The sequence below is a fragment of the Pleurodeles waltl genome, chromosome 11, assembly GCF_031143425.1.
Source record: "Pleurodeles waltl isolate 20211129_DDA chromosome 11, aPleWal1.hap1.20221129, whole genome shotgun sequence".
Lineage (NCBI taxonomy): Eukaryota > Metazoa > Chordata > Amphibia > Caudata > Salamandridae > Pleurodeles > Pleurodeles waltl.
In genome coordinates this window covers 936,316,432-936,329,431 of record NC_090450.1, presented here as the reverse complement: position 1 = coordinate 936,329,431, position 13,000 = coordinate 936,316,432, and the positions used below count along the sequence as shown (strand labels likewise).

The following is a 13,000-nucleotide window of genomic DNA, read 5'->3' as shown; positions in this document are numbered from 1 at the left end:
TTGTCGTCTTCTGGTCTTCCGCTGCAGGGGTTTTCAGCTGGGCAGTCCTTCTTCTTGTAGTTGCAGGAATCTAATCTTCTAGGGTTCAGGGTAGCCCTTAAATACTAAATTTAAGGGCGTGTTTAGGTCTGGGGGGTTAGTAGCCAATGGCTACTAGCCCTGAGGGTGGGTACACCCTCTTTGTGCCTCCTCCCAAGGGGAGGGGGTCACAATCCTAACCCTATTGGGGGAATCCTCCATCTGCAAGATGGAGGATTTCTAAAAGTTAGTCACTTCAGCTCAGGACACCTTAGGGGCTGTCCTGACTGGCCAGTGACTCCTCCTTGTTTTTCTCATTATTTTCTCCGGCCTTGCCGCCAAAAGTGGGGCCTGGCCGGAGGGGGCGGGCAACTCCACTAGCTGGAGTGTCCTGCTGGGTTGGCACAAAGGAGGTGAGCCTTTGAGGCTCACCGCCAGGTGTGACAATTCCTGCCTGGGGGAGGGGTTAGCATCTCCACCCAGTGCAGGCTTTGTTACTGGCCTCAGAGTGACAAAGGCACTCTCCCCATGGGGCCAGCAACATGTCTCGGTTTGTGGCAGGCTGCTAAAACCAGTCAGCCTACACAGATAGTCGGTTAAGTTTCAGGGGGCACCTCTAAGGTGCCCTCTGGGGTGTATTTTACAATAAAATGTACACTGGCATCAGTGTGCATTTATTGTGCTGAGAAGTTTGATACCAAACTTCCCAGTTTTCAGTGTAGCCATTATGGTGCTGTGGAGTTCGTGTTTGACAAACTCCCAGACCATATACTCTTATGGCTACCCTGCACTTACAATGTCTAAGGTTTTGTTTAGACACTGTAGGGGTACCATGCTCATGCACTGGTACCCTCACCTATGGTATAGTGCACCCTGCCTTAGGGCTGTAAGGCCTGCTAGAGGGGTGTCTTACCTATACTGCATAGGCAGTGAGAGGCTGGCATGGCACCCTGAGGGGAGTGCCATGTCGACTTACTCGTTTTGTCCTCACTAGCACACACAAGCTGGCAAGCAGGGTGTCTGTGCTGAGTGAGAGGTCTCCAGGGTGGCATAAGACATGCTGCAGCCCTTAGAGACCTTCCTTGGCATCCGGGCCCTTGGTACTAGAAGTACCAGTTACAAGGGACTTATCTGGATGCCAGGGTCTGCCAATTGTGGATACAAAAGTACAGGTTAGGGAAAGAACACTGGTGCTGGGGCCTGGTTAGCAGGCCTCAGCACACTTTCAATTGTAAACATAGCATCAGCAAAGGCAAAAAGTCAGGGGGCAACCATGCCAAGGAGGCATTTCCTTACAGGGCCTAACTTGCTATTTGGCATGGGGTCTGACCACCATGCCAAGGATAGTGCAGCCATAAAGGCTAACACCCAGCAGAGGCCACTGACAGCTGTCAGTGCCCAGAACCACACCTTTAGCTCTTCACCTACAAGGGAAGGGGCTAAGTTACAGGCTTCTTTGGGTTCAGGGTGCCTGTCTGCTGTATTAGAGTGGGGGGTTACCACATCTTGTAGTAAACACCCTTCTTCCACTCTTTCTTCTGTTAGCTGAGGATCCACCCACTCAGACTTAACAGTTGCCTGACTAGCCAGGACTTCTTGTGGGTCAGGTTGGACTTTATCAGAGCCACTTTTGGAGTTCTCCTCTACTGGAGCAGAATCTCCTTGGCTTGCTGGAACCTTGGCTAAAGGTTGTCCACCTTTTCTACTCTGTTTCCTTTTCTTTTTCTTCTGGGGCCTACTTGCATTTACTGCAGAGGCAGGCACTCCAGAATCCTTGGGAGAGGACTGGCACTGGACCAGTTCTTCTCTTAGGCTCTGACTAACCTCTGGGTAGTCATTTCCAAGGAGACAATCAAGGGGGAGGTCTGTACTGACTACCACCCTTCTCCAGCTAAAAGTTCCACCCACTTCTATGGGCACAAGAGCCACAGGCCTATTAGTGACCCTGTCTGGGCTAACTCTTACTCTGGCCATCTCACCTGGGATGTACTGGTTTGAGAGCACCAGCCTGTCATGCACAATAGTGTGACTGGCACAAGTGTCTCTCAGGGCAGTGGCTGGGATTCCATTCACCTGTAGGTGGTGGAAGTGTCTACTTCCCTCTGGAATCTCCAACTCACCTGTTGGGCCCTTTTTCCAGTTGAAGGCTATGAAGACCTCCTCATCTGAGGAGTCATCTCCAATGGCTACACTGGTTACCCCTGGGGTTTTGCTAGGGGGTCTGTTTTTGGGACAAGAAGTGTCCTTGGTGTGGTGCCCTGTCTGTTTACAGTTATGGCACCATGCCTTAGTGGCATCCCAGCTCTTACCCTGGTACCCACCTTTGTTTTGGGTTGTGTCTCTGGGCCCACCCACCTGGTCTGGTTTTTGGGGGCCTACAGGGGACTCTTTTTCTTTGTTTCTAGTGTCACCCACTTTCTCCTGGGGAGGCTTTGTAACCCCTTTCTTTTGGTCACCCCCAGTGGAAGTTTTGGTTACCCTAGTCTTGACCCAGTGGTCTGCCTTCTTTCCCAATTCTTGGGGAGAAATTGGACCTAGGTCTACCAGATACTGATGCAACTTTTCATTGAAGCAGTTACTTAAAATGTGTTCTTTCATAAACAAATTATAAAGCCCAACATAGTCATACACTTCATTTCCAGTTACCCAACCATCCAGTGTTTTCACTGAGTAGTCAACATAATCAACCCAGGTCTGGCTCGAGGATTTTTGAGCCCCCCTGAATCTAATTCTATACTCCTCAGTGGAGAATCCAAAGCCCTCAATCAGGGTACCCTTCATGAGGTCATAGGATTCTGCATCTTTTCCAGAGAGTGTGAGGAGTCTATCCCTACACTTTCCTGTGAACATTTCCCAAAGGAGAGCACCCCAGTGAGATCTGTTTACTTTTCTGGTTGCACAAGCCCTCTCAAAAGCTGTGAACCATTTGGTGATGTCATCACCATCTTCATATTTATTTACAATCCCTTTGGGGATTTTCAACATGTCCGGAGAATCTCTGACCCTATTTATGTTGCTGCCACCATTGATGGGTCCTAGGCCCATCTCTTTTCTTTCCCTTTCTATGGCTAGGATCTGTTTTTCCAAAGCCAATCTTTTGGCCATCCTGGCTAACTGGATGTCCTCTTCACTGGAGTTACCTTCAGTGATTTCAGAGAGGCTGGACCCTCCTGTGAGGGAGCCAGCATTTCTGACTACTATTTTTGGAGTCAGGGTTTGAGAGACCCTGTTCTCCCTAAATAGGACTGGTAGGGGGGAATTTTCCTCCAAGTCACTATCTTCATCCTCTGTGTTGCCATCCTCAGAGGGGTTGGCCTTTGCAAACTCTGCCAACAGCTCCTGGAGCTGTAGTTTGGAAGGTCTGGGGCCCATTGTTATTTTCTTTATTTTACAGAGTGCCCTTAGCTCCCTCATCTTAAGATGGAGGTAAGGTGTGGTGTCGAGTTCCACCACATTCACATCTGTGCTAGACATTATGCTTCTAAAAGTTGGAATACTTTTTAAGAAACTAAACTGGTTCTAGAATCTAATTCAAACTTTTAACAAACTTTTAAACTCTAAAAGAAATGCTAACAGGGACTAACACAAGGCCCTAGCAGGACTTTTAAGAATTTAGAAAACTTTTCAAATTGCAAAAATCAATTTCTAATGACAATTTTGGAATTTGTCGTGTGATCAGGTATTGGCTGAGTAGTCCAGCAAATGGAAAGTCTTGTACCCCACCGCTGATCCACCAATGTAGGAAGTTGGCTCTGTATGTGCTATTTCAAAGTAAGGAATAGCATGCACAGAGTCCAAGGGTTCCCCTTAGAGTTAAAATAGTGGTAAAAAGAGATAATACTAATGCTCTATTTTGTGGTAGTGTGGTCGAGCAGTAGGCTTATCCAAGGAGTAGTGTTAAGCATTTGTTGTACATACACATAGACAATAAATGAGGTACACACACTCAGAGACAAATCCAGCCAATAGGTTTTGTATAGAAAAATATCTTTTCTTAGTTTATTTTAAGAACCACAGGTTCAAATTTAACATGTAATATCTTGTTTGAAAGGTATTGCAGGTAAGTACATTAGGAACTTTGAATCATTTCAATTGCATGTATACTTTTCAAGTTATTCACAAATAGCTATTTCAAAAGTGGACACAGTGCAATTTTCACAGTTCCTGGGGGAGGTAAGTTTTTGTTAGTTTTACCAGGTAAGTACGACACTTACAGGGTTCAGTTCTTGGTCCAAGGTAGCCCACCATTGGGGGTTCAGAGCAACCCCAAAGTTATCACACCAGCAGCTCAGGGCCGGTCAGGTGCAGAGTTCAAAGTGGTGCCCAAAACGCATAGGCTATAATGGAGAGAAGGGGGTGCCCCGGTTCCGGTCTGCTTGCAGGTAAGTACCCGCGTCTTCGGAGGGCAGACCAGGGGGGTTTTGTAGGGCACCGGGGGGACACAAGCCCACACAGAAATTTCACCCTCAGCGGCGCGGGGGCGGCCGGGTGCAGTGTTAGAACAAGCGTCGGGTTCGCAATGGAAGTCAATGGGAGATCAAGGGATCTCTTCAGCGCTGCAGGCAGGCAAGGGGGGGCTTCCTCGGGGAAACCTCCACTTGGGCAAGGGAGAGGGACTCCTGGGGGTCACTTCTGCAGTGAAAGTCCGGTCCTTCAGGTCCTGGGAGCTGCGGGTGCAGGGTCTTTTCCAGGCGTCGGGACTTAGGTTTCAGAGAGTCGCGGTCAGGGGAAGCCTCGGGATTCCCTCTGCAGGCGGCGCTGTGGGGGCTCACGGGGGACAGGTTTTGGTACTCACAGTCGTAGAGTAGTCCGGGGGTCCTCCCTGAGGTGTTGGTTCTCCACCAGCCGAGTCGGGGTCGCCGGGTGCAGTGTTGCAAGTCTCACGCTTCTTGCGGGGAGTTGCAGGGGTCTTTAAAGCTGCTCCTTGAAACAAAGTTGCAGTCTTTTTGGAGCAGGTCCGCTGTCCTCGGGAGTTTCTTGTCTTTTTCGAAGCAGGGCAGTCCTCAGAGGATTCAGAGGTCGCTGGTCCCTTGGAAGGCGTCGCTGGAGCAGAGTTCTTTGGAAGGCAGGAGACAGGCCGGTGAGTTTCTGGAGCCAAGGCAGTTGTCGTCTTCTGGTCTTCCTCTGCAGGGGTTTTCAGCTAGGCAGTCCTTCTTCTTGTAGTTGCAGGAATCTAATTTTCTAGGGTTCAGGGTAGCCCTTAAATACTAAATTTAAGGGCGTGTTTAGGTCTGGGGGGTTAGTAGCCAATGGCTACTAGCCCTGAGGGTGGGTACACCCTCTTTGCGCCTCCTCCCAAGGGGAGGGGGTCACATTCCTATCCCTATTGGGGGAATCCTCCTTCTACAAGATGGAGGATTTCTAAAAGTCAGTCACCTCAGCTCAGGACACCTTAGGGGCTGTCCTGACTGGCCAGTGACTCCTCCTTGTTTTTCTCATTATCTCTCCTGGACTTGCCTGACAGAAGTGGGGGCTGGGTCCAGGAGGCGGGCATCTCCACTAGCTGGAGTGCCCTGGGGCATTGTAACACGAAGCTTGAGCCTTTGAAGCTCACTGCTAGGTGTTACAGTTCCTGCAGGGGGGAGGTGTGAAGCACCTCCACCCAGAGCAGGCTTTGTTTCTGTCCTCAGAGAGCACAAAGGCTCTCACCGCATGAGGTCAGACACTCGTCTCTCAGCAGCAGGCTGGCACAGACCAGTCAGTCCTGCACTGAACAATTGGGTAAAATACAGGGGGTATCTCTAAGATGCCCTCTGTGTGCATTTTTTAATAAATCCAACACTGGCATCAGTGTGGGTTTATTATTCTGAGAAGTTTGATACTAAACTTCCCAGTATTCAGTGTAGCCATTATGGAGCTGTGGAGTTCGTTTTTGACAGACTCCCAGCCCATATACTCTTATGGCTACCCTGCACTTACAATGTCTAAGGTTTTGCTTAGACACTGTAAGGGCATAGTGCTCATGCACATATGCCCTCACCTGTGGTATAGTGCACCCTGCCTTAGGGCTGTAAGGCCTACTAGAGGGGTGACTTACCTATGCCACAGGCAGTGGGAGGTTGGCATGGCACCCTGAGGGGAGTGCCATGTCGACTTAGTCATTTTCTCCCCATCAGCACACACAAGCTGGCAAGCAGTGTGTCTGTGCTGAGTGAGGGGTCCCTAGGGTGGCATAAGACATGCTGCAGCCCTTAGAGACCTTCCCTGGCATCAGGGCCCTTGGTACCAGGGGTACCAGTTACAAGGGACTTACCTAGGTGCCAGGGTTGTGCCAATTGTGGAAACAATGGTACATTTTAGGTGAAAGAACACTGGTGCTGGGGCCTGGTTAGCAGGGTCCCAGCACACTTCTCATTCAAGTCAGCATCAGTATCAGGCAAAAAGTGGGGGGTAACTGCAACAGGGAGCCATTTCTTTACAACATGCACATGTTAAACTCATATCAATTGGCTTGGCAATGCTTGTCCCTTTTTTGTATTACACTTTTTGATCCAACTTTTCTTATTCTTGTAAACAGCATGTTTTTAGCAATGTTGCTAATCTGGAGGTACAAGCCTGTCAAGTAGTCAAAATCAGGTTTTCGTTTCAAGTCTTTAATTGCTCTCCCTTCTTTACACAGGCACTTCTCCCCTTTCTGCACCTGCGTTTGCCTTTGTTTTTCCATTCCTGAAGATGGTGTTGATGGACACTCCAAATGACATTGAGGAGAAGGAGGAGCTTCTTATTCAGATTCTGCATATCCTGACTCTACATGCCCAGCTACGGTCTGCCACTGGCAGTCAGTCTAAGTTGGTGGATGAGGTCAGTGTTTATTTAGCTTTGTTGATTCATGCAGCCTCGTACTGCCTAGGTGTTACCATGTACAAAGGGTTCATTTCATATGGTGACTCTCTGTTGGAGCATTTGTTTCTGTTTATTGTACAGTTCATTTTGCATTCCAAAGGTGACTTTGCAACTGGCCTTCTGGATTTATAGTGGATAAGACGGTGGCTAATTATATCTATTTTATAAATATGCACGGCTCACCCTGTAGATGTAAGAACATTTAATAACACACCAGTTGTGTAAGGAAATGCCTCCTTGGCATGGTTACCCCCTAACTTTTTGCCTTTGCTGATGCCAAGTTTTGATTGAAAGTGTGCTCGGACCCTGCTACCAGGCCCCAGCACCAGTGTTCTTTCCCTAAACTGTACCTTTGTCTCCACAATTGGCACAACCCTGGCACTCAGGTAAGTCCCTTGTAACTGGTACCCCTGTTACCAAGGGCCCTGATGCCAGGGAAGGTCTCTAAGGGCTGCAGCATGTCTTATGCCACCCTGGGGACCCCTCACTTAGCACATGCACACTACCTCACAGCTTGTGTGTGCTGGTGGGGAGAAAAAGACTAAGTCAACATGGCACCCCCTCAGAGTGCCATGCCAACCTCACAATGTGTGGAGCATAGGTAAGTCACCCCCTTAGCAGGCCTTACAGCCCTAAGGCAGGGTGCACTATACCACAGGTGAGGGCATATGTGAATGAGCACTATGCCCCTACAGTGTCTAAGCAAAACCTTAGACATTGTAAGTGCAGGGTAGCCATAGGAGTATATGGCCTGGGAGTTTGTCAAACACGAACTCCACAGTTCCATAATGGCTACACTGAAATCTGGGAAGTTTGGTATCAAACTTCTCAGCACAATAAATGCACACTGTAAGGAAATGCCTCCTTGGCATGGTTACCCCCTGACTTTTTGCCTTTGCTGATGCTATGTTTTGAATTGAAAGTGTGCTGAGGCCTGCTAACCAGGCCCCAGCACCAGTGTTCTTTCCCTAACCTGTACTTTTGTATCCACAATTGGCACACCCTGGCATCCAGATAAGTCCCTTGTAAATGGTACCCTGGGACCAAGGGCCCTGATGCCAGGGAAGGTCTCTAAGGGCTGCAGCATGTCTTATGCCACCCTGGAGACCCCTCACTCAGCACAGACACACTGCTTACCAGCTTGTGTGTGCTGGTGAGAATAAAATGAGTAAGTCGACATGGCACTCCCCTCAGGGTGCCATGCCAGCCTCTCACTGCCTATGCAAGTATAGATAAGTCACCCCTCTAGCAGGCCTTACAGCCCTAAGGCAGGGTGCACTATACCATAGGTGAGGGCACCAGTGCATGAGCACTGTGCCCCTACAGTGTCTAAGCAAAACCTTAGACATTGTAAGTGCAGGTTAGCCATAAGAGTATATGGTCTGGGAGTTTGCCAAACACGAACTCCACAGCACCATAATGGCTACACTGAAAACTGGGAAGTTTGGTATCAAACTTCTCAGCACAATAAATGCACACTGATGCCAGTGTACATTTTATTGTAAAATACACCCCAGAGGGCACCTTAGAGGTGCCCCCTGAAACCTTAACCGACTATCTGTGTAGGCTGACTGGTTCCAGCAGCCTGCCACAACCGAGACATGTTGCTGGCCCCATGGGGAGAGTGCCTTTGTCACTCTGAGGCCAATAACAAAGGCTGCACTGGGTGGAGATGCTAACACCTCCCCCAGGCAGGAGCTGTAACACCTGGCGGTGAGCCTCAAAGGCTCACCCCCTTTGTTCCAGCACCACAGGGCACTCCAGCTAGTGGAGTTGCCCGCCCCCTCCGGCCACGGCCCCACTTTTGGCGGCAAGGCCGGGGGAAATAATGAGAATAACAAGGAGTCACTGGCCAGTCAGGACAGCACCTAAGGTGTCCTGAGCTGAAGTGACTCTAACTTTTAGAAATCCTCCATCTTGCAGATGGAGGATTCCCCCAATAGGGATAGGATTGTGACCCCCTCCCCTTGGGAGGAGGCACAAAGAGGGTGTACCCCCCCTCAGGGCTAGTAGCCATTGGCTACTAACCCCCAGACCTAAACACGCCCTTAAATTTAGTATTTAAGGGCTTCCCTGAACCTAAAGATTTAGATTCCTGAAACTACAAGAAGAGGACTGCTGAGCTGAAAAACCCCTGCAGAAGAAGAACAGAAGACACCAACTGCTTTGGCCCCAGTCTTACCGGCCTGTCTCCTGCCTTCCAAAGAAACCTGCTCCAGCGACGCTTTCCAAAGAACCAGCGACCTCTGAATCCTCAGAGGACTGCCCTGCTTCAAGAAAGACAAGAAACTCCCGAGGACAGCGGCACTGCTCCAAAAGAACTGCAACTTTGTTACAGAGGAGCAGATTTAAAGACCCCTGCAAATCCCCGCAAGAAGCGTGAGACTTGCAACACTGCACCCGGCGACCCCGATTCGACTGGTGGAGAACCAACACCTCAGGGAGGACCCTCCGGCGACTCCGAGACCGTGAGTAACCAAAGTTGTCCCCCCTGACCCCCCACAGCGACGCCTGCAGAGGGAATCCCGAGGCTCCCCCTGACCGCGACTGCCTGAACCTAAAGTCCCGACGGCTGGAAAAGACCCTGCACCCGCAGCCCCCAGCACCTGAAGGAACGGAACTTCTGTGCAGGAGTGACCCCCAGGAGGCCCTCTCCCTTGCCCAGGTGGTGGCTACCCCGAGGAGCCCCCCCCTTGCCTGCCTGCACCGCTGAAGAGACCCCTTGGTCTCCCATTGAAACCTACAGAGAACCCGACGCTTGTTTGCACACTGCACCCGGCCGCCCCCGCGCTGCTGAGGGTGTACTTTTTGTGTGGACTTGTGTCCCCCCCCGGTGCCCTACAAAACCCCCCTGGTCTGCCCTCCGAAGACGCGGGTACTTACCTGCTGGCAGACTGGAACAGGGGCACCCACTTCTCTCCATTGAAGCCTATGTGTTTTGGGCACCTCTTTGACCTCTGCACCTGACCGGCCCTGAGCTGCTGGTGTGGTAACTTTGGGGTTGCTCTGAACCCCCAACGGTGGGCTACCTTGGACCCAAAACTGAGACCTGTAAGTGATTTACTTACCTGCTAAAAATACCAATACTTTACCTCCCCCGGGAACTGTGAAAATTGCACTGTGTCCACTTTTAAAACAGCTATTTGTGTTTTATGTGAAAAGTATATATGCTACTGTAATTATTCAAAGTTCCTAAAGTACTTACCTGCAATACCTTTCAAATGAGATATTACATGTAGAATTTGAACCTGTGGTTCTTAAAATAAACTAAGAAAATATATTTTTTCTATATAAAAACCTATTGGCCTGGAATTGTCTCTGAGTGTGTGTTCCTCATTTATTGCCTGTGTGTATGTACAACAAATGCTTAACACTACTCCTTTGATAAGCCTACTGCTCGACCACACTACCAAAAAATAGAGCAGTAGTATTATCTCTTTTTGCCACTATCTTACCTCTAAGGGGAACCCTTGGACTCTGTGCATACTATTCCTTACTTTGAAATAGTGCATACAGAGCCAACTTCCTACACACACTGATGCCAGTGTGCAATTTATTGTAACATACACCCGGGGGGCATCTTAGAGATGCCCCCTGAATACCAGTCCGACTTCTAGTGTAGGCTGACCAGTTTCTGCCAGTCTGCCACACACCAGACATGTTGCTGGCTGTAAGGAAATGCCTCCTTGGCATGGTTGCCCCCTGACTTTTTGCCTTTGCTGATGCTATGTTTACAATTGAAAGTGTGCTGAGGCCTGCTAACCAGGCCCCAGCACCAGTGTTCTTTCCCTAACCTGTACTTTTGTATCCACAATTGGCAGACCCTGGCATCCAGATAAGTCCCTTGTAACTGGTACTTCTAGTACCAAGGGCCCTGATGCCAAGGAAGGTCTCTAAGGGATGCAGCATGTCTTATGCCACCCTGGAGACCTCTCACTCAGCACAGACACACCGCTTGCCAGCTTGTGTGTGCTAGTGAGGACAAAACGAGTAAGTCGACATGGCACTCCCCTCAGGGTGCCATGCCAGCCTCTCACTGCCTATGCAGTATAGGTAAGACACCCCTCTAGCAGGCCTTACAGCCCTAAGGCAGGGTGCACTATACCATAGGTGAGGGTACCAGTGCATGAGCATGGTACCCCTACAGTGTCTAAACAAAACCTTAGACATTGTAAGTGCAGGGTAGCCATAAGAGTATATGGTCTGGGAGTCTGTCAAACACGAACTCCACAGCACCATAATGGCTACACTGAAAACTGGGAAGTTTGGTATCAAACTTCTCAGCACAATAAATGCACACTGATGCCAGTGTACATTTTATTGTAAAATACACCACAGAGGGCACCTTAGAGGTGCCCCCTGAAACTTAACCGACTATCTGTGTAGGCTGACTAGTTCTAGCAGCCTGCCACAAACCGAGACATGTTGCTGGCCCCATGGGGAGAGTGCCTTTGTCACTCTGAGGCCAGTAACAAAGCCTGCACTGGGTGGAGATGCTAACACCTCTCCCAGGCAGGAATTGTCACACCTGGCGGTGAGCCTCAAAGGCTCACCTCCTTTGTGCCAACCCAGCAGGACACTCCAGCTAGTGGAGTTGCCCGCCCCCTCCGGCCAGGCCCCACTTTTGGCGGCAAGGCCGGAGAAAATAATGAGAATAACAAGGAGGAGTCACTGGCCAGTCAGGACAGCCCCTAAGGTGTCCTGAGCTGAGGTGACTCTAACTTTTAGAAATCCTCCATCTTGCAGATGGAGGATTCCCCCAATAGGGTTAGGATTGTGACCCCCTCCCCTTGGGAGGAGGCACAAGGAGGGTGTACCCACCCTCAGGGCTAGTAGCCATTGGCTACTAACCCCCCAGACCTAAACACGCCCTTAAATTTAGTATTTAAGGGCTACCCTGAACCCTAGAAAATTAGATTCCTGCAACTACAAGAAGAAGGACTGCCTAGCTGAAACCCCTGCAGCGGAAGACCAGAAGACGACAACTGCCTTGGCTCCAGAAACTCACCGGCCTGTCTCCTGCCTTCCAAAGATCCTGCTCCAGCGACGCCTTCCAAAGGGACCAGCGACCTCGACATCCTCTGAGGACTGCCCCTGCTTCGAAAAGACAAGAAACTCCCGAGGACAGCGGACCTGCTCCAAGAAAAGCTGCAACTTTGTTTCCAGCAGCTTTAAAGAACCCTGCAAGCTCCCCGCAAGAAGCGTGAGACTTGCAACACTGCACCCGGCGACCCCGACTCGACTGGTGGAGATCCGACACCTCAGGAGGGACCCCAGGACTACTCTGATACTGTGAGTACCAAAACCTGTCCCCCCTGAGCCCCCACAGCGCCGCCTGCAGAGGGAATCCCGAGGCTTCCCCTGACCGCGACTCTTTGAACCTAAAGTCCCGACGCCTGGGAGAGACCCTGCACCCGCAGCCCCCAGGACCTGAAGGACCGGACTTTCACTGGAGAAGTGACCTCCAGGAGTCCCTCTCCCTTGCCCAAGTGGAGGTTTCCCCGAGGAATCCCCCCCTTGCCTGCCTGCAGCGCTGAAGAGATCCCGAGATCTCTCATAGACTAACATTGAAAACCCGACGCTTGTTTCTACACTGCACCCGGCCGCCCCCGCGCTGCTGAGGGTGAAATTTCTGTGTGGACTTGTGTCCCCCCCGGTGCCCTACAAAACCCCCCCTGGTCTGCCCTCCGAAGACGCGGGTACTCACCTGCAAGCAGACCGGAACCGGGGCACCCCCCTTCTCTCCATTCTAGCCTATGTGTTTTGGGCACCACTTTGAACTCTGCACCTGACCGGCCCTGAGCTGCTGGTGTGGTGACTTTGGGGTTGCTCTGAACCCCCAACGGTGGGCTACCTTGGACCAAGAACTGAACCCTGTACGTGTCTTACTTACCGGGTGAAACTAACAAAAACTTACCTCCCCCAGGAACTGTGAAAATTGCACTAAGTGTCCACTTTTAAAACAGCTATTTGTCAATAACTTGAAAAGTATACATGCAATTTTGATGATTTGAAGTTCCTAAAGTACTTACCTGCAATACCTTTCGAATGAGCTATTACATGTAGAATTTGAACCTGTGGTTCTTAAAATAAACTAAGAAAAGATATTTTTCTATACAAAAACCTATTGGCTGGATTT

At 50.2% G+C, this 13,000-nt stretch overlaps 1 protein-coding gene across 2 annotated transcripts in view; it reads left to right on the top strand.

Moving 5' to 3' along the window:
* GCN1 (GCN1 activator of EIF2AK4) overlaps positions 1-13,000 on the top strand; it is a 1,158,386-nt gene that overhangs the window by 436,527 nt on the left and 708,859 nt on the right. For both annotated transcript variants that reach the window (XM_069215038.1, XM_069215039.1), the window contains exon 26: positions 6,638-6,819. In XM_069215038.1, the coding sequence (XP_069071139.1) occupies positions 6,638-6,819 (182 nt within the window). The remainder of the gene's footprint in view (positions 1-6,637; positions 6,820-13,000) is intronic.